This window comes from Rhinolophus sinicus, linkage group LG02 (genome assembly GCF_036562045.2).
Source record: "Rhinolophus sinicus isolate RSC01 linkage group LG02, ASM3656204v1, whole genome shotgun sequence".
Classification (NCBI taxonomy): domain Eukaryota; kingdom Metazoa; phylum Chordata; class Mammalia; order Chiroptera; family Rhinolophidae; genus Rhinolophus; species Rhinolophus sinicus.
In genome coordinates, this window is record NC_133752.1 from 193447047 (window position 1) to 193473710 (window position 26664).

A 26664-nucleotide genomic window follows, 5' to 3' on the forward strand; every position below is an offset into this window, starting at 1 on the left:
AGTGAGTTGGGGGAAACAATGAAAAAGGCATTAAGCCTATTTTTAAAATACAGATGCAAGTTCTGTTCTCTGGAGGGTATCCATTTCCCAAACAAACCAGTCTTTATCTGTACAAACCTGCTCCAGTAACCCCTGTCCTGAATCAGCTTCTTTAGGTACTCAGGAAACGTTACAGGGGCAGATTTTCCCGCAAGTTTTATGTTATACAAACTGCACTTCTTTCCGAGAGCTTCAAACAGCCCCTGCAGACCTGAAACGTCATGTGTTGTAGCCTTACCGTTCTTCCTTGTTTTTGCAAGGAAGAATACTGCCTTTTCACAGATGAATCCTGTTTTCTTTTTGTTTTTGTTTGTTTCTTTGGCCTTGGTCTGCTATCATAGGAGCATATTGAAATGATAAAGCAGAACTGAATCTTCTCCCTGGGCGGTCCTCCTGTAGACCCACCCACCTCTTCTGTGGGAGTGGGGAGCAGAGGTGCTGTGTCCTTTTGCTTGAGGCAACAGAAATAAAAAGATTTAATTATTTTTGGTATCTCAGAACTGCCGTTGGCCAAGGATGATTGAATCCTGAATAGGAGGATCTATATTCTAGATCGTGAAAGGAAGGCATCGCTGAATGACTTACAAAATTCCCCATCATTCTTTTAGTTTTTTAATTATAAAAGTCATGTGTGATTGTCACAAAACATTTAATTTAGAAATAAAAGTGAGACATCTCTTTTTATGCTACTGCCCTTCCTAATCTTTCTAAACATCTTCTGAACATCTTAAAACAATGAAATAGATTTTTTTCTCACATAATCCTTCTGACACTTGTTTTAATTTGACATCTTTCACAGTCTATTTCATTATTTTAAACATCTTCAAACATTTGTTGAATTGATGTATTATAATGACTCTTCTGTAATAGATATTTTGGTGGCCTTCACTTTGCTTATTACAAACGATACTTTATTGAACATCCTTCTATCATTATACACAGATGTATTTCTGTAGAATAGATTTTCAGAGACGGAACTCTTGGTTCACGGGCATGTGTTCTTCATATGGAAATAGCTGCTATCAAATTACCTTCCAAACAAACTGTAACAATCAACATTCATTTCCATCAGCAGTGTATGAGAGTGCCCATTTCTCCATACCTTTGATGACAGTAAAATTATTTATCTTTAAATTTTTGCCACTTTAACATTGTTTTAATTTGCGCTTTTCTGCTTACTAATAAGATGGAATATTTTTTGTTAGTTTATTGACCATTGATTTTTATTTTGTGTACCACCTATTTACATGTTACCCCCTTTTTCTATTGTACTGTTTATTTTGATAGCTTCGTAGGACTTCTTTATAAAGTATAAATTTTAACCTTTGTCTGTGGAGATGTTTTAAATGTTTTCTCCTAGTCCTTATCTTTTAACATTGAGATATCTTTCATACTAATACACCTTTTAAATTTTAAATTTTTACGTAATGAGATCAGTCAGCCTTTATGGTATCTATGTCTTGTGCTTGCTTAGAGAGGTTTTCCCTACCCTAACATGATAAAATATCCTTAGTTTTTCTGCTTTATTGTTTACATTGAGACCTTTAATTGGACTGGTACTCATTTTTGTGTATGATGTGAGGCAGAAATCTAACTTAATCTTGGTCTAAATTGGTTTCCAGAAGGGCTCTCCTTAATTGGTATTAGCTGGTATCAATAGCCTGTTTCACTTATGGAGGCAGATGGAGCACAGGGATAATGGAACTTTCTTAAGGTCACAGAGCAAATTCTTGTAAGGATTGGGTATAAAATTATTTTTGTTAGCTAATCGGTGCACACCCACTTTCCTTGTTTCTTCTTTGAACACTTTTACTATAGGTTCTAGAAGTCTTCAAAAAATTATTTTATTTCTGTGATGTTTATTTCAGTGGAACTAAGTTCTATTAATAAGAGGATTAAGGTAGCTGTACTTAATGTAGAAAGCTTTCTTGAAAAATAATTGACTTTGATATTGAAAAATATCTGTACTAAGTGGTTATTATTTAGATCAGTTGTGCTAAATTCTGGTGTATTTGTGAATAAGACTTAGTAGAGTGTATAACTTTTAAACACTTTGTCTATATAGTTGCTTTGTAATGAGGTTTATTTACTCTTAAGTATATATCTAATATAATCATTTTTCTGAGGATATTCAGTTTATGAGCTACTATAGCAAATCAGACAAGCTAGGTTTACTGCCGTATAATTACTACTTTGAACTCACACAATATTAATTACATGATGTGTTTAACACAGGGGTAAATATAAATCTATTACAGCTTTTCAAAAAGCAGCATGAGAAGATACTAGCTCATAGATTGTGTTGGCCATGTTTATTGAAGGCTCATTTTAGATAAAATGTTTCAACACAGGCAGGCTTTTGATTTGGTTTTATTTATGATGAAAGTCATGGCCTGGCTGTTTGTGGGCAGATCATTTGTTGTAAATTATTTTTAAGTTAAACATAAGTTTTGGTGTCTTAATGAGTTTGGCCTCTTATTCATTCCTCCCCCCCTTTTTTAAATACAACTTAAAAACAAGTCTTTAAATCTCCATGATGAAATTTACTCATTCTCATAAGATACTTATTTATATTCTCAGATACTTTGGTTAATTTTTCAAAAGGTCATCATTAAAAGCAAATCTGTCAAAGTAGGATCTCAAAAGTTATTTGCACACCCATATTCATTGCAGCATGATGCACTTTAGCCAAGAGGTAGAAGGAACTCAAATGTCCACTAACAGATGATGAGTGGATAAAGAGAATGTATGTATACACGCAAAGGAATAGCATGAAGCCTTAAAAAAGAAGGATCTCCCGTCATGCACTACAATATGGATGACCCTGAAGGATATTGTGCTAAGCAAAATGAGCGTCACAAGGGACAAATACTGTGCGATTGAACCCATATGAAGTAGCTCATATAGTTAAAATCATAGAAACAGAAAGTAGAAAGGTGGTTGCCAAGGGCTAGGAGGAGGGAGAATAGGGAATTCGTATTGAATAGGTATAGAGTTTCAGATTTTAAAAAGGTCTAGAGACCTGTTGCAAAAACAATGCAAATATACTTAACTACTGAACTGTATACTTAAAAATAGTTAAGATGTGTAAATTGAATGTTACATGTTTTGTGCCACAATAAAAAATGAGCAACCAAACTGACATGTACTTTAAATATAAAATACAGCCTGGTATAGGATGTACCAAGGTACCTTTACAACAACAACGAGAAGAGACTGTAAAATTAATAACTTTTATATTGATTTTATGTTGAAATGGTCATCTTTTGTGTATGCTGTACTAAATAAAGCGTATTAAAAGTTTAAAAAAAAGAAATCTCATTTAATAATGTATTTTATAGACTTTATCCCCTTTTTAGGGATAGTTGATAGAATTAATTGTAATTATTCCTATATTTCTACTCTCCTGGGGTGCCATCTCCCTTTCGAAGGGAGAATCTGTTCAGAGCTTGCATGGGCGTCCTAGAAGGAAATCAAAGTGTTGAAGACAGTTTTATATTCATTCAGAGAGGAGAACATGATATATGGAGTCGGCCCTGCCCCTCACAGCCCAGTGTGCTGTACCGTGGTTTTGTGCTTGAGGTGCTGTTTTTTAAATGTCTTAACTCCAGTGTCTTGATTAAATTCTCTTCTTACAAATTACATGCTTCCCAACTTAAATGTCTAGTTATAAAATGCCCTTTTATTTTTCTGAATTATTAATTATACAGACCTTTCGTAAGTTGAAACAGTTTGTCCTTCCCTTCCCTTTATTTCTGTTCCTCCTCTAGCTCCTTAGCCTGTAGCTCTGCTTCCTTGGGTTATCCTATACTGAGAGTTTATGTCCTCCAAGTCTCTACAGCAAGGATTCCTTTTATTAGGATACTCTGTTTCATATTTGACCGCCCAATTTAACACTAAGCTCTATGGAAACCATTCATTTGTGTGCTTGTTTAAAAACTTTGGGTAGCTCTATAGTGTTTCCTAAATACAGGGGGGAAAAAAGAAAGAAAGAAAATATTTCCAAATCACTTAACAGATAATTGTCTCCAAAACACAAATCTTGGTATTTGGCCATAGGAAACTTTTCTTTTAAATATTTTATTTTCTGTATTCTTCCATCAGTTTTTTAAGCAGTTTCTCCCCCACCCCCGAACCACTGAAATGTACATGTTGAAATAAATGGATTAAGAAGTACCAAATTGAATGAGTAAATTCAGTCATTATTACACAGCAGTAAGCGGGACATCACAAGAATAGTTGGATTTCTATATAATCTTTTCAGATTGTTTTTGAGAAAAAGGAAATGAGTTTTATTTTCAAGTTAATTGGTATTTTGAAAATGCCCCAAAGAGGATCAGTAGATGATAGTTATGCTCATGGAATTTTTGCTGCTGGGAATTTTAGTATAACCATAAACTTTGTACTTGGTCTTTGGGAAACTTTCAGTTGCTAATAAATTTTCTAATTTGCATTGAACTTACTTTAAAAAATTAATTCTCTGAAAATGCCTTTTTTCCCAGGAGTCTCAGAATCACAGTAAATAAATTCTGAATCTATTTTATGAGGTTTTCCTTGGGTGTCTGGGATTCATTACAGTAAGAATAACTTCAGGAGATATGTGTTTCATAATTGAAAATGACTGCCAGCTGTGTGGGTTGCTATTACTTACAGGTTAAGGTGGTGGCTTTAAACAACAATGAAATGTTAGATCATGCAGTTCTCAGAAAACTGCATTTAATTTAATAAAAGTCTTATTTATTTAGTTTACGTTTTACTTACGGATGAATAATATGCCTTTATGGAAGAATATTACTTGAAAGGCAAGATGTATTTGTCCAGTTCCTTAAAATTGGTGTTTTAAGGCTTTTTCTTGTGGGGATGTTATTGTGTGCTTGTAAAATGTTTTGAAATACATAGCATGATGTAACTGGGTAAAGAAATACATGTTCAGCTGCAAGAATCTCCAGTGGTGTAATGAAGAGAAGCTAGTGTTCATGTCCCCCAAATTGTGTGATCTCTAGAGGCTGTGGACACAGGTTCTGCCCTGAGCTCTCTGCCTGGGTTTGGGTTTCCCTTCCTGCTAGGAATTTCTGTGAACAAGTTTGCTCTGAAGGAAACGGGGAGAGTGGAGTAAAGAGGAGGCACAACACGATGGTGGGCAGTGAAAGGTCAAGTTAAGGTTCGTGCTAGATCTTCAGCTCTGCAAGGACAGACACTTTAGTGGCTTGGTCACTGCCAATGGCACACAGAAAACATCAATAAATATATATTGGATGAATGAAGATGTCAGTAATTTCCCACCAACTGTTAAGAATCCCTGTTCTACATACTCATTTTGAAAATCTGAGGCAGGATTATTAGAAAGTACAAATTGGTAGTCACGAAATAGTCACGGGGACGTGAAATACAGTCTGGGAAAAATAATCAGTAATGTTGTAAAGACTGTGTAGGGTGTCAGATGGGTACTGGACTTACCTGGGGGATCACTTCATAGATTATATAAATGCCTAACCACTGCGCTGTACACCTGAAGCTAATATAAAGTAATACTGAATGTCAACTATAATTATAACTATATAAATATAAGTATATTTATATAAATATAAATACATATGGTCACGGGGTGTAAAGTACAGCATAGGGAATACAGTCAACGGTATTGTAACAGCTAGTACGATGTCAGATGGGTAGTAGACTTGGGAGGGGGTTATCACTTGGTGAGGGGTGTAAATGTCTAATCATTATGTTGTTTTATACACCTGAAAGTAATAATAATAATTAAAAAAAAGAAAATCTGAGGTGGGGTTATTAAAAATCCTAACCCCAGAGGATTTTGTTACTAGCAGAAGAAAAGTGAGTTGATAACGTGTCATATTTGACCTTATATTCAATGCTTTCTTGAATATATTCCAACAGACCCGATTTTATCTCTATTCTTCTCTTTAAGTGTCTCTACCAGTAAGCCACGTTGTTGGTTATTGTTTACTTTGCAGAAAATACTCTTCTGTCTAAGTCTGAACTTCTGCTTCTGAGGGCCTCCGGAAGATGCCTTTAGCCTACCTATGCATATTTGCCCTCCTGTTGAAAGGATCTTCCTGCGCCCTGGTGACTCTCTTTAAGATCTTTCATGCACATCCCTGCATGCCTTTCTTCAGGCTCAGGGACCCTGCTTTCTGACGAGGAGCAAATCTGGGTTTTGTGGGAATGCTTTTGAAGAAAAAGAAAATTAATTTCAAATACAAATTAGGTACAAAAATGAATATTTATTTACAATGAGGAAAGAAATCTCAAAAAGAACCACTTTTGAAAAGTTGAAAAATACAAAATTCAGAAAAAATACCATTATATTTGTGTTAATTCACTGCCTAACATGTCACTGTGAAACTCTTTTCCCTACATTTTTTGGCAATATACTCTTTGATTGCCCCTTCATATTATAAAAAATTTTGTGATATTTTCTAGAAAGAGAAGAGAGAAATAATTCAGGGTTTTCTGTAGCATTGTTGACCACAGTATGGTTTTTATTATTGACAGATCAGAAATGTTCCTTTTAGCCTCACAAGTTGTTAGTAACATCATATAAATTTGTAAGGTTGTTACCAACTTTGGGACTACCTCTACTAAGTATCATTTATGTATGAGCTACAAGATATTTATATGCAAGCTATAAGATAATTACAAGGCTTCATTATTTCTTGTACATTGACTACCCATGAAATCCACGTATGTAATGGTATCCTCTGGCACTGCACACTTTTGTCATGATGCATGCAGAGTGAGTCGGTCCAGTAACATGAGTTGTTGGTCCAGAATGTCAGCAATAACCTGACCATACATACATGGAAGTGACTGAGAACTACATAAATATATTGCTCAAACCCAGAATAGATAACATCATCAATTTAACTTTCCCTTCAGGGATCCCCAGAATGGTTGTAGCCACTCTAACTCTACTGACAGAGGGAATCATAATGGGGGGAAGTTGAGATGGAAAGAGGCCATGGTTTTAACAATCTGGGTTAAGGCTCTGATGAAAATATCTTGCCTTTGCACATTTTATAAAAATAATTGGTCAGTTGGTATAAGGTTGGCGAACTCACACTTCCTAATTTCAAAATATATTACAAAGCTACAGTAATCAAAATAGTGTGATATTGGCATAAAGGCAGGCAAATAGACCAATGGAATAGAATAGAAAGCCCAGAAATACACTCTCGCATATATGGTCAAAGGATCTTTGACAAGGGTGCCAAGAAAACTCATTGGGGACCATTCTTTTCAACAAATGCTGTTGGGAACGCTGGATATCCACTTGTAAAAGAATGAAGTTGGACCCTTATCTTATACCATCTACAAAAATTAATTCAAAATGAATTAAAGACTTAAGCTTAAGACCTAAAATTGTAAGAAAACACAGGAGAAAAGCTTCATAACATTGGACTTGGCAGTGGTTTTTTTGGCTATAACACCAAAAGCACAGGCAGAAAAGCAAAAATAGAAAATGAGACTACATCAAACTTAAATTTTTTGTGCATCAAAGGACATAATCCTTAGAGTGAAAAGGCAACCTGTACAATGGGAGAAAATATTTGCAGATCATATACCTGATAAGAAATTAATATCCAGAATATATAACGAACTACAATTCAACAACAAAAAAATCAAATAACCTGATTTAAAAATGGGCAAAGGACTTAAATAGACATATCTCCAAAGATATGTAAATAGCCAAGCATCAGTAGTCACCAAAGGAATGCAAATCAAAACCACAATGAGATATCATTTCACACCTATTAGGATAGTTACTATCAAAAAAGGAAAAAAAAAACCACCTCACCCTAGAAAATAGCAAGTGATGGCAAAGATGTGGGGAAATTGGAACTTTTGTGTACTGTTGGTGGGATTATAAAACAGTACGGAGGTTCCTCAAACAATTAAAAGCAGAACTACCACATGATCCAGCAATCCCTCTCCTGGGTATGTATCCAAAAGAACTGAAAGCAGGGTCTTGAAGAAATATTTGCACACCCACATTCATGGCAGCACGATTCACAATAGCCAAGAGATAGAAGGCAACTCAGGCAGATGAATGGATAAACACAATGTGGTACATACATACAAGGGAATATTATTCCACCATGAAAAGAATGAAATGCTGTCACATGCTACAACATAGATGAACCTTGAGAATATTATGCTAAGTAAAATAAGCCAGTCACACACACAGATAAAACTACTGAATGATTGCACTTGTATGAGGTATCTAAAGTAGTCAAATTTATATAAATAAGAAGTAGTTATCAGGGGCTGGAGGGAGAAGAAAAGGGGAAGATTTTTAATGCACGTAGAATTCCAGATTTGCAAGGTAAAAAACTCCTGGAGATCTGTTTCACAACAATGGGAATATACTTAACACTGCTGAACTATACACTTAAAAATGGTGACGATGGTAAATTTTATGTTATGTGTATTATACCACAATAAAAGTAGAAAAACATTACATAGTAACAAAAAATAAAGAGATCTTTTGGGCACAGTGTTAGGACCCCCCCTTTGTCTTAACTCCCAAGTATAGGATTTTAAGTATAGTCTTCTTTTGCTCCCTATAAATACCTAGGTTCATAATATTCATCTGTTTCTTTCTTTGTGGATTCATTTGGTCATTCAGTTAGCAAACATCAATTGAATTACTCCTATGCACTGGATCCAGAAATAAAAGCCACATACTCTGCCCTTAAGAAACTCATGGTTTAGGGGGAGAAGTACCACGGAAATGGGTAACAACAGTAGTAGGGATTGAAGGTGCTACCATGGAGGTCGGTGTGAATGGGGTGCCAGGAAGCCCCGAGGAGGACCCTGCACTCTAATTGGAGTGTCAAAGGACGCTTCTTCCAAATGCAGGTTTGATGTTTGAGCTTCGGTTCTAAAGAATTTAAAAAAATTTTTAATGTTCTCTAAAAGGTCTGCTAGCATTCTAATTTCTAAATGTAATAAGAGTGTGAATGCTAACATTCTATTTTCCAACTATAGCCCAGAGATTTGGGAGTCTAGTTGCATTGGAGATTCCCATGTAGTTTTTTGTTTATGTTTTTAATTTATTGGGGTGACAGGGGTTAGTGGAATTACATAGGTTTCAAGTGTACAATTCTGTAATACATCATCTATGTGTCACATTGTGTGTTCACCACCCAGAGTCAGTTCTCCTTCCATCACCATATATTTGACCCCCTTTACCCTCTTCTACCACCCCCTGCCCCCTGATTCCTGTGTAGTTTTGACCACTATTTCCATCTTCTGACTGTTGGGGATAAGAATCTTAGAAAAACTGAGCTCTTATATTTATATTTTTTTCTTGTCAGCCTTCCTCTTCACCATTGTTTGGTCGTGCTAAAGCTGATAAGATTTAGAAAAGCCTTTGCCTTTCTTATCTTCTCTACGTGGCAAACGCCTAGTCTTTAAGACTCAGTTCAAGATGTCACCTCCTCTGTGAAGTCTTTTCTGACTCTCCCAGCAGTTAGTACTTTGTCTCCCTATAGTATAACTATCTTGTATCTCTATTTATGCTTTAATTATGGCACTTACCATGCTATATTTTATTTATGGATTTACATGCCTCTGACCTTCCAGGTGTTAACAATCATCTCTGTACGCCCCCCCTCCCCATTCTAGCACAGTATCTAAAACTAGTTTTTGACTACATGAGTGAATGGTGAGTCAAGTTTGAGTCTTAGTGTTGAAAGAGTTGATTGGCCTTACTATACCGTGTTTCCCCAGAAATAAGACCTACCCTGAAAATAAGCCCCAGTTAAGATCATCAGCCAGACAGACACGCATTTAATATGTTATGACGATGTTCCAGAAGAGGACGACGTGACTGTATTTAAATAAATGTGGATTGTTTGTACATGAAAAAATAAGACATCCCCTGAAAATGCACCCTAATGCGTCTTTTGGAGCAAAAAATAATATAAGACTGGTCTTATTTTGGGGGAAACACAGTATTTCATAGTCACAGATTGCATTCTTAGTAATGACCAGTTATGTTATGATAGAATCACTTCTATCTTCCAAATGTATTATTGGACTTTTCTCCACCTCTGCCTCCTCCACCTGGTCCAGGCCACCCTGCCTCACCTACATGTTCACTCTCCTGCTTAAAATTCTTCTGTGACTTTCCATTGTTCTTAAAATAAAATCCTTACTGTGGCTTGCAAGACTTGGTGTGATTTAGCTCTTCCTACTGCCCCAGGTTCATCTCATACCTCTCTTCTGCTCACATGTCCTAGCTTCCTGAGCAACCCTCTTGCTTTGAACCCTCAAGCCGTTGCTTTTCCACTCAGCTTATGTGTCCCTCCTGAGAAAAGCTTTCCCTAACCACCTTCCTTACAGTGAGCCGCCCCCACTTATTCCATTTCCCATCAAACTCTTTATTTCCTTCTCCCATAAGGATGTTGGCTCCATGGGGACAAGAACCTTTCCTGTTAGGTTTATTGCTGTATCCCCAGCACCTAGCCAAAGTCAGACCCAGAGAGCACTTAGTACATATTTACTAAACAAAGGAAGAGTGACATTAATAGATTTTGTAATCTAACCATCCTTGCATTTTTGGTGTAAAGCCTTATGATGGTCATGATAAATTATTGTCTTAAAACTGCTAAATTCTATTTGTAAATATTTTACTTAGGACTTTTCTGTCTGCCTTCACAAGTGAAGATTGGTCTATAGTTTTATTTATTTATTTATTTATTTATGTACCATCTTAGTCCAGATGAGTGTTAGGAATATATTAGCCTCAGAAGAAATTAGGAAGCTTTCCCTTTTATCTCTTTTAAGTTCAGGAATAGTAGCGATAACATGGAAATTATATGTTTGATAGAAGTTTGGCAGAATTTACTGAGAAAACCATTCGAGCCTCATGTAGTTTTAGTAGCTAGTTCTTTGAATATCTTATAGATTTCTGCTATGGGTTTTTGTTGTTATTTTCATAACTTTTCTTGAGTTGATTTTGGTTATTTCTATTTTCAGTGACTGTCATCCATTTTTATTTAATCTTCAAGTTTATTGATGTAAAGTTATTTGTAATTTTTTCACAATTTAAAAAGTTCTCTTCAAATATGTAGTTATAATGTACTCTTTCTCAGTCCTAATATTCATCTGTGACTCCTGTTTTTTATAATTGACCAGATTTTCCAAAGGATTATCTACTTTCATTTTCTTTACAAAAAAGAAACAAAAAAGTTTTTGGTTTTATTGATCCAGTCTATTTTTTTTCTTTTTTTTTGACTATTGCTTTATGTTCATGCTTTCATCATTAATTTCTTTTTTGGGTTTGTTACTCATTTTCTAGATTTTTGAGTTAAATGTTCAGTTCGTTATTTTTCAATCTTGTTTCCTAATGAAAACATTTTAATAGTGGTATATAGTCACCAAAGATACGACCTTTGAAAGATAACACTTTAAAAACAAAAACAAGCCAGGTTTATTGGTTCATTTCTTGCATTTGAAGTACTCCTTGATGACATCCTTGGCCTAACTCTTGGCCGTAATCCTTAACCACCACACAACTGCAACCAACAACTTTATGGGGCTTTCCTGATCTGTGGATTATACCAGAGGCCAACCTAGTCCCCTAGTTTCTTGTCATCAACCGTAAGGAGGTTGACTTGGTGTTCAAAACAGAGGGCCTCCACTAACTTGACATACTTTTGAGTGTATAAATTCTGGCCTGTTTTAAAAAGTAAACTCATTTTTTGTTACTCCGTATCGTCCCTTTGTTATAATACAATTTAAAAACGCTGTCTAATTGTTAAGATGAAAAAATTACAGTAACTATATCACCGTCCAAAATGTCTGGAAATACAGGGGAAATGGTGTATTTATTGCACTTGTTTCTTTTAGATGAACAATTGGACCAAAAAAAGAAGTCTGGAGGTTGAGGAATAAAATATCGATCATATTATTTGAAAGTAGAACTTATATTTTGTTTTAAAATGTGTTTGGTTCGTGACTTTTCATTCAGCTTGTTACACTTACAAGGTAACACATATACACATTCATACAATAATCTGCATTGGGGAATGGAGACTTGGCAAAATTTAGTTTTATAAAGAGATCATGTCCATTACAAATTAAAACAAGGCGGCTGTACAGTCTTCATGCATTTTACCATGTTGATCACATTCCACATAAGTAAGCTTTCTGTAACTCATCTGGAAGGTATTGGAAGGATAAAAATAGACCAAGTATTCAAAATTTCCATCCTAGGAGTTTCCTGCTTTTGCCTACATCTCAATTGTCAGTCCAGGTCCTGGCTCCTACTCCACGCAGGGCTGAGCAGAGACAGTGGAAGCATTTTACGACATAAATACTCAAACTGCCAGATCGTCTAGGCACTGGCCTCTGCCTGCCCTGAAACAGCTCCTTTCCTGTTCTTCTATCTGAGTAGAAAAGGTGACGGGGGGAGACTGTCTGAAGACCCAGAAGCCAGCATGACAAATGTGGGATTTAGAAAGGGTTCATAAGTTTCTCTTCAGGGAATGCCCGGCTTACAGAATCCATCAGTTCTCTGCTGCCTGGCATGGCAGATTACGCTCGGTCAGCCTCGTTCATTTGGGAGAATCACACTGTGGAATCCCACCTGTTCTGGTTTATAGAGATAGCTGGAGTCTGGTAGTCACAGGACACTTTTGCCCGCTTGCTATCATTTTAGTTACTTTATTTCCTCCAGCAATCCTTAAAACAAATAGATGGGCCTGCCCGGTGGCTCAGGCGGTTGGAGCTCCATGCTCCTAACTCCGAAGGCTGCCGGTTTGATTCCCACATGGGCCAGTGGGCTCTCAACCACAAGTTGCCAGTTCAATTCCTTGAGTCCTGCAAGGGATGGTGGGCTCCGCCCCCTTCAACTAAGATTGAACACGGCACCTTAAGCTGAGCTTATATTAAGTTTTGCTCCAAAAGACACATTAGGGCATATTTTCAGGGGGTATCTTATTTTTTCATGTACAACAATCTACATTTATTCAAATACAGTCATGTCATCGTCTTCTGGAACATCGTCGTAACGTACTAAATGCATCTGTCTGGCTGACAGTCTTAACTGCGGCTTATTTTCGGGGTAGGTCTTATTTTCGGGGAAACACGGTATGTAATTTTCATTCCTTGCATGTGGGTGGCAGGTATCCTGTCATTCAGCCCAGCACTTCTGAATGGAGATCCAAGTAATTCTTTAATTCACTTAGTTACCTACTATGTGGGGCTTGGTGTGGGGCCTCACACAGCCGTGAAGGAAGATGTGGTGTTTGTCCTTATACATACTATACATACTGGGGAAACCAGCGGCAAGCACATTCTTTCACAAGTAATAAGTTCTGTCAGGAGCAGTGCTACGAAGTAGTAAAAGTTGTTATGGGAATGTTGAACAGGAAGGCTGCTCCAGACTGGGAAGGATGAGGAAAGCTTTCCTGGGGTAATGACTTACTTTTGAGATGGCAAGGATAAGATCAACAGAAATGCCAAAAAAAGTCAAGTGCAGTTTTAGAGCTGAAAGGAACCAAAGATACCATCTAGTGATGTTTTATCCTTACATTCCACAAATGAGAAGACCAAGGCCCAGGGAGGTAAAGAAAGGACTTGCCCAACTAAGGTTACACAGCGTGTTAGCCCCAGGGCTAGAGACACCAAACCCAGCCTGGGTTTCTTACGTGCTTAGAAATCGAGATGCATATAGCGAGAAGAAGGGATCTAGGGATGGGTGAAACCAGGCAGGTTTTTCATTTAGTGCTTACTCCATGTCAGCTGCAGAGCAACTTCCTCAGGTGGGGGAGGAGATTCAAGATGACTCAGATCTGCCAGATCCTAGAGGAACGCAGCTTGCTGTGCTGTAGCAGAGTTTTTATTGGGGGGGGGGGGGGAGGTACCAAACACATATACACCTCAAAGAATGAATGTGGAGTTCAGTTGGGAGACCAGTCCCTGTCCTGCAGCTGTCTAGCTGTGTGATTTGGGATAAGTCACTTAATCTCTCTGAATTGCCGTTCAACAAATGATACTTGGGAGTTATATCCTTTCAGTCTTCCCATGCATGTTAGGAGTCAGTTGTGCCCTATGTTGCACCTTAATCTTCAAAAACTGAAGTCTCTTGTTTGGGTAAAGCATTGTTTAAGCCCCCTTTTAAAGAACAGTTTGCCAGCTTGTGCTTGCCCAAACATCTAGAGAATAACTGTAGCAAGCAAGCCAAGCTCCAGAATCTGCAAGAATCGTTAGCAACTGAGCATATTTCTATAAACCAATAAAGGTTTTTATATTTTATTCATCTGTTACCCTTATGCTATTGCCACTTTCACATTCAGCGTGTGTAGGCGGAGAGTATGAGATAACAGCATTTCACAAATGAAAGTGAGTGGAAAAGGGCCGCTTTCCCTTTAAGGTAGTTTCATCCCCAGCTCCCTCCCCTTTCCTGATTGACAAACCTACCCGAAGTCACATGATCCGCCTCTATTTGAAGGTCACAAAAAGCTGCTTCCTTTAGAGACAGAGGGGGAGAGAGAGAGCAAGAGGGAGAGTGAGTGAGAGAGTTAGTTCAAGCCAAAATGGCCGACAGAGTCTCTGCTGGTTTCTGAATATTTAAAATACAAAAAAACAGATAGACAAAAAGAAATCATTTTTTGGACCTTTTTTCATTTCCATTTCTACCTTGTATGCCTCAAATTGCTGGATTTAAGCACTGCTGCACTTTATGAGGTTGGTAAATATTTTCAATTTTTTAAAACCAATTGATTTATATGGATCTTGTCTAACTGTTTTCACTAGTGGTGTTGCAAATCGACATTTGTCTAGCATGGAGACTGGCTTCAGACATTTCGTGAATCTGTGTAAATCAGACCCGTGATGTACTTTTGGTTCGACATTTTAGAAATGGAAAAGCCTTGGTAAAATATTTAAATTTTGAAGTGATTTAATTGCACTTTTAGTTTGTCTGCAGATTTTCATCATCGTTTCTGTCTTGCCAATAAATGAAGCTGCGAGTAATCGGAAATTTGATGTTTTAGAAAGAGGTTTTTGAAAAACACAGACCTCTCCCTGCCCCCTTAAATCTGCTGCAAAAATTTGCATAAATATAAATGGGTTTGCATTCTTTCGGCTGCTAAGGCCGACAAAGGACCTGGGAGAGCAAGCACTACCACGGGAAAGCCTTTTTAAAACAAAACAAAACAAAAGCTAGGCCATCCTTCCTAGAGAGATGTAAAACCTAAAATAAGATCTGATACATTTTAAACATCAGGCTGGGGGGTGAGTGAGCACCAGGAGGTTTGGGGTTTGTGGATTCCCCTGCTTGAAAACCTCCAGGGCGAGTGTGGCTCACCCTTCTCTCTGCGCGCGCTCGTTTGCACTGGGTCTCTGTGTGTGTTCTCAAATGTGCAGCCAGATGCACTGTTGTTTTGATCGTGGTTTGAACCAAATGGTAGGACTGTCTTGTAAATATGGTGTTTTAGAGATAGAAACAGCTCTTCACCCCGATTAGGAATTATTTCTTTATCAGTTTCTCCCGGGAGATTGGTCGCCTCCATTTCTTGGGGTTTACAATTTTTGTTTAATTTTATACAGATGAACTGGGCTTTTCAGCACAAATTCAGCATGTGTGTGTGTGTGTGTGTGTGTGTGCGCGAAGTGGTCCGTTTTGGCCGTTTTTCATTGTGAAGTGGTCGCTGCGGAGTCACATAAATTAAGGAGTTGTCTGTGTTATGTACCTGTGTTAGCCCTGAAACTGTGCAGTACGCTGAAGTTAAATTCCATTACTCCTAATGCAGGATTCTAGAAAGGCTGGGAGAGGGAGGGAAGAAAGCTGAAAACTTGCTTTCTCAGAGCCACCTCCCCTATCATTGTGAGAGTGTGATGTAATGCTTCTCGGTCTGGTGGGCTGAAAGGATTGTAGTTTGTGATGTGGCGGGTAAATTGCCCCCACCCCTGGACAAATTACCCCATCCGCCTCGGCACAACCCTGGCTCCGAGAGGCCTTGTTTTGTTTTCTTTTTTCCCTTAATTTGTATCCTCCTGATTTATGCCTGGGCTTATTGGCATGAGAAAGAAACTGTTCTTCTAAATCTGTTGCAAAGTATAGTTTAAAAAGACGTTTGAAATATGCAAATAGTTGAATTGTCATCTTCCCATCATTTAATATGTAGACTTGGATTAAAGCTAATTAAGCATAAATGCAATAATTTTGATCAGAAGGAGCATTGTTTTTTGTTTCCTTTCTAATTAATCTAATTATAAAATGCTTGCTGGGTCTGAAAGTGTTAAAAAAATGGGGGAAAAATGCTGGACCATTTTGAAAATTTGACAGTCTGGAAGAGGGTGTGTAGTGCTTTCAAAAGCTTTATTCACTGTTAAAATGGATTGGCCTCTTGTGCTGAAAATGGCTTGTTTCTTTGGGCCAATTGTGTTTAGATGAAGGGACTTTCACGCTAATTTAACAAAAAGACTTTCCATTTGAATACATAAAGATAATTAAAGTGCTCTGTCTCTAAAGAGCAAGTATTTTATTATTTTTCTAAAATTAATGTTATATTAGTCATGGAAATAAGTAGAGAAGTGATGGTTTAAATTCAGTGTACGTTTTTTGGTGATACAAGTTCAGCTTTTGTGTAAGAAGGCCTGGAGCATTACACTAGAAAGGTGGTCGAACAAATTTGTCTCTTAATTTTTTTACAGCTTGAATGTAAAGGAAAAGACATAGAAATTCCTGTAGATAATGTTGCTTTGCGGTGGCCCTAAGGAAAATTAAAGCTCTGATTTTGCTGCTGTTTTTTTTGAAAATGAAAGTGCTTATTTGGGGCTTTACTTATTAGATGACTTATTTTACATGCATTTCCTACGCTGGCCTTACAGAAGAAGAGTGAGAAAAACCTAGGCTTCCCATGCTTTACCATTAGCTCGTGTGTTTTTGTGGGCTGTGTCAACATGTGAATAGCAGGTTAATTCAGTTTGCAGAGCAGAGGAACCAGAAGCAGGGTGCCTGCTCTGCTAGGCAAGGAGAATATCATAAGAGAATGCCATCTAATTCTTTGAAATGTTTTTATGAATATTTTCTCCTAGACAGGTTGAAAAGTGAGATAAAAAGACCTGTTTTCACGTATGTTAAGCGTTATGGCTGAGTGAGTTTCAGAAGCTCAGCTGCCATTTTGGATCTAAGTTCCTGCAGAACCAATCTTTATGGCACACCAAAACTATGGTAATTCAGAAGCAAATAAAAGTGAGTAATAAATCAAAGGTGCAGATGGATAGTACCTAATTTATGCCTTTGGGTGAAGTTTTCTTTCTGTCGATAGTGTAAAATGAAGCTTTTACAGACTAGAGATGTGGCTGGTGTTACGAAGAGCAAAACCCAGGGATGTTAGAAATGGCATGTTGTGGTTTTTTAAAAATGAGACGGCGTATGCGGAGGAAGTTTCTTACTGGAGAAAATGAATATTATCCTTACTAATGTTCCGCCCTCCCCCTTCCATATTTGCTTCTGCTGGGTCTTCCTGTGATGTCATTATTCACAGCGCTACTCTGTCTCAGGAAGAAATGTCACAGATTCATTATTAAGATTTTACTGAAACATCACAAAAATCGGTAGGCATCTCTATCAGAAGTGGTAACTTATTTTTAAACTGTTTTTTCAGTCCTTCCATCTGGGTGCCAAAGGAAGCATGGCCACTTTGATATATGGTGCAAACTCAGTTCTGTTGTTCGGATTTGAATGGCCATTTGTTATTCTCTGTCACCACTAAGGCAGCCCTTTAAAAATAAACTTCTTAAAATTCAAGCAGAGACTTGTAAGGCTTTTCCAGCTCTTCAACTCCACAAGGGACACTGGAAGAGTGACATACGATGATGAGACGTTCAGGTGGTGCAGAGCAGACCGAGCTGTAGATAACGGTAGTAATGGGGGTGGGCTTCACCCCGTCCAGCTGCCCCACGGCGGAAAAGTTTGGGAGAAATTTCGTTTTCATAACTCAGTGTGATCATGGACCTTCTGCAGTTTTAAATGGGATGAGGCCCTGAGACAACGCAGGTGAACGTACTTCGTCTCTACCCTCAAGGAGGACCATCTAGCAAGAGGGATACTCGGGTAAAGAGTTCACCCAACTTGGTGCTGAGTGTGCGGTAGAACAAGTACCTGGCACAGGAGTGTGCTGAGTATTTGCATTAGGAGAACCCTGATTTAAAGGAGCCAAAGAATTACCCCTTATTAATTGTTCGTCATCATTCAGATATTAGATTTTCTTTAAATGAAGTTGTGATTTAAAGATGGAGTTTCTGACCATTGGCTGGGGCAGCGTACGCTAATTGTTCCGACTCCAGTATTGTTCCTGGGTTTACACTAATCCTACTTCCCTCACCTGCTTCTTGTGATAACGACTGGTGGTGGAAGTGGGGTAGCGTGCGTTGAAGCCACTTGGCCTGAGATGGGATTGAACTCATGACAGTGACATTTTAACACGTCTCCTTTCTTCCTTCCTTCCGTCATCTGTTCATTCAGAAATCATTTATCGTGCCCTGGTGTGTGTCAGGTGCTGTTGTAGGTGTTGGGGGATCCAAGAATTAATTTGGTTGGCCCCTCGCCCTAAACAGCCATTGGGTGCATATGGGGAGATACTTGCCGTCAGTTTTGGATTATGGCTAGGATGATGTGATAGTTCATTTCACTTGATGGTCACTTACTAATAATCAGGGAATTGAATGGTAATATTTGCTTCTAGTAGTTCTAGAGGCTTCCATTTAATGTTTGTTAAGATAATCACTGTCCGTTTTCTTTAGCCCTACAAATGTTCCTCTTCAAAATTATCTTTTAAATTATCTCTGAGAACCTCCCAACCTCAGTTGCCTCCCTAGTTGCTCTCTCACATCCCTCAGTCTTACTTTTTAATACCCCTTACTTGTATCACCATCTGAAATTACGTTATTTGTGTGTAATAGTCACCGCTAAACCATAAGCTTTCATGAGATCAGACTTTGTTTTTCTCATTGCTCAACCCCTAGCATGTGGAACAGGCCTTAGCAGGAGCAAGTGCTCAGTAAAAACGTATTTGTGTTAGAGCTGAGTTACAAAGTCACCAGGACCAGCTACGTGACCGTCAGCCCCTGTTTCCTCATCAGTAAAATGGGCAGAATACATTGTTTGTGAAGCAGAAAGGAAATGCTGTGAGGAAGCGCCAGCACCTAGTCTTGTTGCTCATAAGTGTTTCCTTCCCCTTTGCTCTGTCTCCCTTAGTGGAATAAACCAGAAAGGCTTCGATGGCCCCACAGACACCCCATTCTTTCTCCTGGCTCCCAGGATCATGAAGTGTGTACACTGACTTCCCTGAGCTGCATTCAGCCTGAGCGAGGACAGGAGCAGGGCTGAGCCTTTTCTTCTCATTTCCGTCCCTCCATTCCTAGGGTCTGATGTTGTCTCTTCATGCTCGCCAGTTTGCTCCAGGCTCTGCCTCTGTGGTGTATCCATCCACATTTGCGTGGCTGCTTTTCATACATTCTGTGTTTTGCATCAAAAGGTTCTCAGCAGTTTCACATGAATTGGTCTTAGAGTTTACAAGGCAAAGAACATAAAATATAGTGTTTTTTCCTTCATTTCGATTATTCTGAGCCTACACATGTAAATTCTGTTTTTGTAACCAAATTATTAATAGGTTTCACTCAGAAGACAGGTAAAATGAAAATTTAGGTCAATTGCCCACTTTATACAATGTTGTTAAATTAGAGATGATATAGAAATGGCTTTCGTTCATTGACCTTGGAATTAAGAAAAAATTATGTGTTTACTCATTCATTCAACAAATAATTATTGAGTACCTAGTCCATGCCAGACATCGTGGTAAGTGCTAGCATAGACGCAGCATGAAGCTTTTCTCCAGGCACCATCACTGAAGTTGGAATATGAATGCAAGTGCTCAGGGTGATTATAAAGAAGGGACACCCAACGTAAATAGAGGGACCAGCTTGTGCAAGGGTCCTGAGGCAAGAGAGGACATTGGAATACTTGGAGAACTGCATGTTGAATGCTGGAACGTGGTTAGAGTGTGACGTGGTCTGTAAGGGAAGACAGGATCTGGGAAATACGTGAAGCTGAAAAGGTAAACACGGGCCAGATGCAGAGGAATCGATAAGCCATGTTTGGAAGTCTTTATTTTGAAAACAATTGAAGAGTTTGCAGCAAGAATTTCACCTGTTAAGATGGATTTTTAAAAGATGACTCTAGTTGCACTATGGGAAATGGCTGGAGAGTGGAGTATAAGACCAGATAGTATTGTAATAATCCCAAGTAATGGTGGCCTGGACTGACAGCAAAGTTGGGAAGAAGTGAATAAATCCAGAGACATTGATGTAGAAGATTTCACAGGATCTGGTCATTGAGTGTGAGAGGTGAGGGTTGGGGAAATTGAAGATGGCACCTCTCTCTCTGGCCGGGGCTCGTGAGTGGATGGTGGTGCCATTCACTGAGTTAGGGTTCATTTAGACAAGAGGTAGATGGGATTGAGATAATGAGCTCAATTTTGGAGTTATTGAATTTGGGGACATCTAAATGAAGGTCTGGAATAATTAGACCTTGCTGGAGATAAAGATTTGAGAATCATCAGTAGTGCCAAGTTTATCAAGAGTTTCCTTTTTAGGTTGATTTGTTTGGTAAATTGTCCAAAGATGGCAGTGTACACTTCAAGGTCCTATCGGATACTGTTAAGGGGACACCATTTTATAAGGAAGATAAGGCCACATACTCCCATTATCACAGTGGTTGCCATGAGAGATACCAAAGGAGTTGGAGGGAGGAGAAAGACTAATGTTGGCTGGGTTGATCAGGGAAGGCTTTGTGAGGCCCTTGTATTTGAGCTGAGCCGTAAAGGTGGGGCAGAATTGTGAAGAGTAGACCTAGAGGGCCGAACATTCTGGCTGGAGGATTAGTTGTGTTCAGGGAGGACCGATGGGAGGTTGGATGTGTCCGAGAGAGCTGGGGTACCTGCCGAGTAGTTTGGATAGTCATGGGAGATAGTGGGGACCTGTTACAAGGCTGACAGCAACGTGATCCAAGTGGTGTTTTGAGAATATTGTCATAATGTGGCAGTGGGCAACAGGAGGGGGAGACTGCGGCAAGAATTTAGAGGCAGGCCGGCCAGTTAGGAGACTGGCAGAAAGACTACTATGAAAGGGCCTGGGGTAAGACTACGGCAGTGGGCTAGAAAAGGGACCAGGCACTCGAGGTTTTTAAGATGAAGGATGGGAAACTTCAACAGAAGTGAAGATGATGAATTCCAGGTCAGATGTACTGAGTTTAAGTTGGTGGGACTTCTAGATGGAATTGTTTAGTAAGCAGCTGGCACTGTGGAGCGAAAGCTTGAGAAAGAGGTCAGAAGGGGAGATAAAGAATTGGAAGGCATCCACATAGAAGTGATAGCTGAAGCCGAGAGAGTGGATGAGGCCATCATAGAAGTGTAGAGAATGAAAGAGAGAACTGAGAACGGGGCCTTCGGGACAGGAAGAGAAAGAGGACCTTGGAAAGGATGAAAAGAAAGGTGGTTGGGTAGGACAGTCAGAGATGGTTACTGAAGATGAGGGAAGGACTTCTCAGTCTCAGGTGTGGTCAGCAGGTTTGCTGCTGCACAGGAAGAGCAGTATTTGGTTCTGGAAAACGTCCCCAAACCTGCTATTGGGAGGTGTTCCTGTAGGAGAGGTTTGGGAATCATTAGGTTACGCCACACGTAAGCATGGGAGCCACACGTTTACCAGGAGTCACATTAAAAAGGTAAAGAAACAGGTGAATTTAATTTTAATAACATATTTTATTGTCAATTCAACATGCGATCAATTTGAAAATATTAATGAGCTGTTTGATTTTTTTTTCATTAAGTCTTTGAAATCTGGTATTATATTTTATATGTAACGTTTCAGTTTGAACATGAAATTTTCATTGGAAATGCTCAATCTGTATTTAGAGCTCATAAAATTTACAGTTGAAAAAGTACATTCACCTATCAAAGTTTTTCCAAACATAAAAAGTTTTCCAGTAATGGAAATAAGTATCAATTTAAAATTTTGCATTAATTAAACTGAAATAGAACTGAAAATTAAGTTTCTCAGTCACACTAGTCTCCTTACAAGTGCACATTCGCCACGTGTATGGCTACCATATTGGATAGCACAGGATTACGTAAGTACAATGGGTTACCTTACATCCAGAGTGCACCTTGAAAATAGCCAAAGCATTTCAAAGCTTTTCACAGGATTGGTATTTCTTACAATTCCTGTTGGCTTAGGGCTAATGGTATTTTTAGAATTGGAAGGGTTAAATCCTAATTTTGCATAGGAGGACACAAACTTTTTATGAAAGTGTGCAGATTCCAAAATTTAAAACAGGAGTTAAGTTTTTTTTTTTGTCTGAGGTCAGCAGGGTGGTTCCTTGGTAGAAGTTGTGAAAACATACCGGTTTGTATCATAGTTCAGAAAAGTTAGGTGCACTTAACTTTAGATTAAAAATAGATTCGGTTGGAGGGGCGAGAGCACTTCTGGACCCATTTTGACCTTTTTGAACTTGTGGAGTCAGAGTTAGAGCTTCAGATGGGGAGATATGAAATTAGGGTTCAAACATTCTTGGAAGCTTCCATTCGGAGGTGCCCCCGGCCTTCAATCTCATACACCTTCACCCACGCTACTGAGCCAGAGGACTAGATTTTGAGCTTGTATCTCACTTCTTTTTTCTGAAATGCAGGCTGCTTGGCCTTAGGCTATTAAACCCATTTTGTATTTCTTGCCATCCTGGGCCAGTATAACAATTACTAAATATGGGAGGTTTATTAAAAGTAGGTTCACAATTTTATTTAATCATTTCATTGGTTTAGACTGCTTTGTCAAGTTACTCATTAGATCTTCCAAGTATACAGGCATACCTCCTTTTATTGTGCTTAACTTCATTGTGCTTCACAGATGTTGCGTTTTTATGCAAATTGAAGGCAAGACCCTCCACCAGCAAAAAGATTATGACTGGCTTTATGGCGAGACTCACTGGTCTGGAAAGAAACCCGTAGTATCTCCGAGGTATGCCTGTAATAACCAGTAAAACTAGAAATGATCTTGAATTGTGCTTGGAACCAAACCTTGTTTACCCTAGAGAGTAAGTGTTGGTTTTTGGTTGCACAATTTCATTTTAGCTGATAGAGGGGAGCTGATTTTTCTATGAAGTGTCCTGTAAGAGTTTGGGGTGTCAGCTGTTCTGTGAAGTCCTGGGGTTTTGTTTATTTGTTTTGCTTTATTTTAATCAATATAGAAATGCTTTACATTTTTGTTTTCCTTCAGAGGTACAATTTGGTGACCCGTTTTGGTGACTTTGTAAAAACCAGACTGTATAGTGGTGGGCTTACTTAATGCCCTTTAAAGCCTTAATAAAGCAGAAGATTCCTCGCCCCTGTTCCAGCAGCCCAGAGCAGTGAGTCTCGGATTTGCCGTTGTTTCTACCCCTTTCCTTACAGAAAATAATTGCCATTCTTTTTATGCGAAGAAGTTCCTCTTTATAAGTTAAAGTTAGACAATTGGGTTAAAACAGTGGCTTTCAAAGTTTTTGATTGGTTCTATAATACAAAATGAAATTTACATTGAGACCCTGTACATATATGAATGTATACACTGAAGCAAAAGTATTTACTTTCTAATACTATGTGTAATATATTCTGATATATTCAATTAAAGTCCATTTTATAAAACAAACAAAGCAAAAAACAAAGGCTGAGTATCCCAACCCATTAAATTTAGGTAAGGATCCACTAAGCGCTGTCTCGCTGAGGGTTGAAAGAAGTTTGGGGAACCCTGTTCCAGGCTATTATTCCCAGTTTTCCGGTCTTCAAAATCAGATTTGTCAGTCTACTCAGTTATCACACCAACCAAATTTATAAGCGATTTTAATGTACATTAATTTGTTACTTCAACATGTGGGAGATATTTTGGTGACAGAATGTTGTCCTGCCTGTTTAGGGCCTCCTGTCCATACTGAAGGATGGACGTGTTTGTCCTCCATATTTTAGAAAAACTTAAGTAGAAAACACCCTTTTACCAGATTATGTTCTTTCTCAGAAAAGCGCAACAGAAAATACTGCCATCCTGTCTTTTGTGGAGGGGTGGGGCTCTTCCCCACCTCTTTGCAGGTTTCATGAAGGTGCGTCTCCACTATTAACACATTCTATTTTCAGACAAATGTCAATACATTTGCTTAGTTCCCCATTTCTTGCTGTTTGGCGGGGTACTAATAGGTTTGCCTGCAAAAAAAAAAAACAAAACAGGAAGGGGGGTTCTTTTCCTGATTAAGCTGAATTAAACTGGCCTTTGCTTTATAGGACTTAAAGTTTTTAAGATGCTAATGTGCATTGGAAATCTTAAGTGGTGTGTGTATATAAAATCTTAATGAATGTACCAGGTTTTTGTTTTTTAGGCACAATTTGGCGAAATGCATGGTTAGCTTGCCATCTCAATTATTCCTTTCTTAAACTACGTCCTAGTCAAGCAAGCTGGATTTGGCTGTTTCCCAAGCCTCTTCAGACCCTTTTTTTTTTTTTAAGGCTTTTTTATTGGGGAAGGGGAACAGGACTTTATTGGGGAACAGTGTGTACTTCCAGGCCTTTTTTCCAAGTCAAGTTGTTGTCCTTTCAGTCTTAGTTGTGGAGGGTGCCATTCAACTTCAAGTTGTTGTCCCCACAGTCTTAGTTGTGGAGGGCGCAGCTCAGCTCCAGGTCCAGTTGCTGTTTCTAGTTGCAGGGGACACAGCCCACCATCCCTTGCGGGAATTGAACCAGCAACCTTGTGGTTGAGAGGATGCGCTCCAACCAACTGAGCCATCCGGGAGGCAGCTCACCTCAAGGTGCGGTGTTCAATCTTAGTTGCAGGGAGCGGAGCCCACCATCCCTTGGACTCGAGGAATTGAACTGGCAACCTTGTGGTTGAGAGCCCGCGCTCCAACCAACTGAGCCATCTGGGAGGCAGCTCAGCTCAAGGTGCTGTGTTCAATCTTAGTTGCAGGGGGCACAGCCCACCATCCCTTGCGGGACTCGAGGAGTTGAACTGGCAACCCTGTGGTTGAGAGCCCACTGGCCCATGTGGGAATCGAACCGGCAGCCTTCAGAGTTAGGAGCACGGAGCTCTAACCGCCTGAGCCACCAGGCCAGCCCCTTCAGATCCTTTTAACATGGTGTTTCCCAGACTTAGGTTTCAGGGAACTGTAAGATTGAAAAAGCAACATTGGGATCCAACATGAGTTACCAGTTTTAAATTTGCCAAGTAAATGCATTTAAACCCCTCCACCACCACCATTTATTACAGTCACTTCAAAGAAAAAAATTTTCACACGTAAAAATAGAATGGACAGTCTCAGGATAAGAGGCATCTCATTAAATTGCATGTAGCTTTATGGAAACCATTTCATAGCGAGTATAGATCAGCCAGGTACTACAGTTGAGCATTTGGGAAGCACGTCCTAATTACAGGCCATCTCTTAGCATGTATTACAATTAACTATGTGCTGACCGGTTTTTATTAGTCTCACTCATAAGAATACACCTGACTTCAAGTTCTGAAAGTACCTTCATTCTTATTTACTGACTGCAGTGCTGATGGCTTCAATGACTCACATTTAAAAAAAATCACTTCGTTCCCTCTGAATCTACTGTAAACAGATAACCACTCTAATGTAAGAAAAAAGAAAAATGAGCCCACTCCGCTATGTGCTAAGCAGTTGTACAGTCTCGCAAAGTTGATCGATTTAATGAGGTATATAGTCATGGTGATTATGTAAAAGTGGCAAGTAGGTCACTGAACTAAATCATACGGTTTATGTTTTTGCCAGCCTGTTGGCTCTCTGTGAACTATGAATAATCGCCATGGCTGATGTTTTGTCGTATTACGTACATTATTTTTATGTAAAGTTTTTAAATCTGGCACCCCCACATCAAATGTTCCCTTTGTCTGTCTTCGTGGAGAGAAAGTGCTTTTTAGATGCATTTTAATCGGGGGAGCGTGGCCAGCAGCTCCCTGGCCTGCCCACTGAGATAGTGCTATCAGCTGCTAGTGGGAGAGGCCGGCCCGCGGGCTTTGCTTCTGCTCCTGAGAGGATGGCCGCGGTGGGAGTTAGTCGTGTGGGGTGTTTGGAAGCAGTAATGCGCTGGGTAGACTTGAGTTTGAGCAGGATATACTCTAGGGCCTGTGGACTTGGAAGAGTTTGTTTAGTACATAAGGATTCATGTATCAGGCACTGTATGGTGCTGGGAATACGAATATAAAAGAGACCTGACTTTTGTCTTTGGAACTCACTGAGTAATGTAAATGGTCAGTGAGGTTGCCTGTAAGAAAAAGACGTGTGACGCCAAGGGATCCTAGAGGATGGAGAGAGGCTTAGGGGTCTGGGGAAGGCATTTGAGCCGGGTCTTGGCCGGAATTAGGAGTTGCTTGGTGAAGGGGGTGGTGAGTAAGTTGGGGCGGGGTGGGGGGGGGTCTAATGATTAAGAACCAAGGTTCTGAAGTCAAGACTGCTGTGTCAGGCTAGTAATATCTGTGTCTCGGCTTTCTCACTGGTAAAATGGGGAATAACACTGACCTCAAAGAACACTTATGAGGATTAAGTGAGAATTT

At 39.1% G+C, this 26664-nt stretch overlaps 1 protein-coding gene across 11 annotated transcripts in view; it reads left to right on the forward strand.

Annotated features, from left to right (window-relative positions):
• TNRC6B (trinucleotide repeat containing adaptor 6B) overlaps positions 1–26664 on the forward strand; it is a 218476-nt gene that overhangs the window by 86992 nt on the left and 104820 nt on the right. For 2 of the 11 annotated variants that reach the window (XM_074326436.1, XM_074326438.1), the window contains exon 1: positions 14547–14760. The exons of 6 other annotated variants lie outside the window; for them this stretch is intronic. In XM_074326436.1, the coding sequence (XP_074182537.1) occupies positions 14756–14760 (5 nt within the window). In that variant the 5' untranslated portion in view covers positions 14547–14755. Of the gene's footprint in view, positions 1–14501; positions 14761–22980; positions 23092–26664 lie in introns of those variants that run through there. 3 more of the 11 variants (XM_074326437.1, XM_074326431.1, XM_019734465.2) reach the window with 3 other exon arrangements.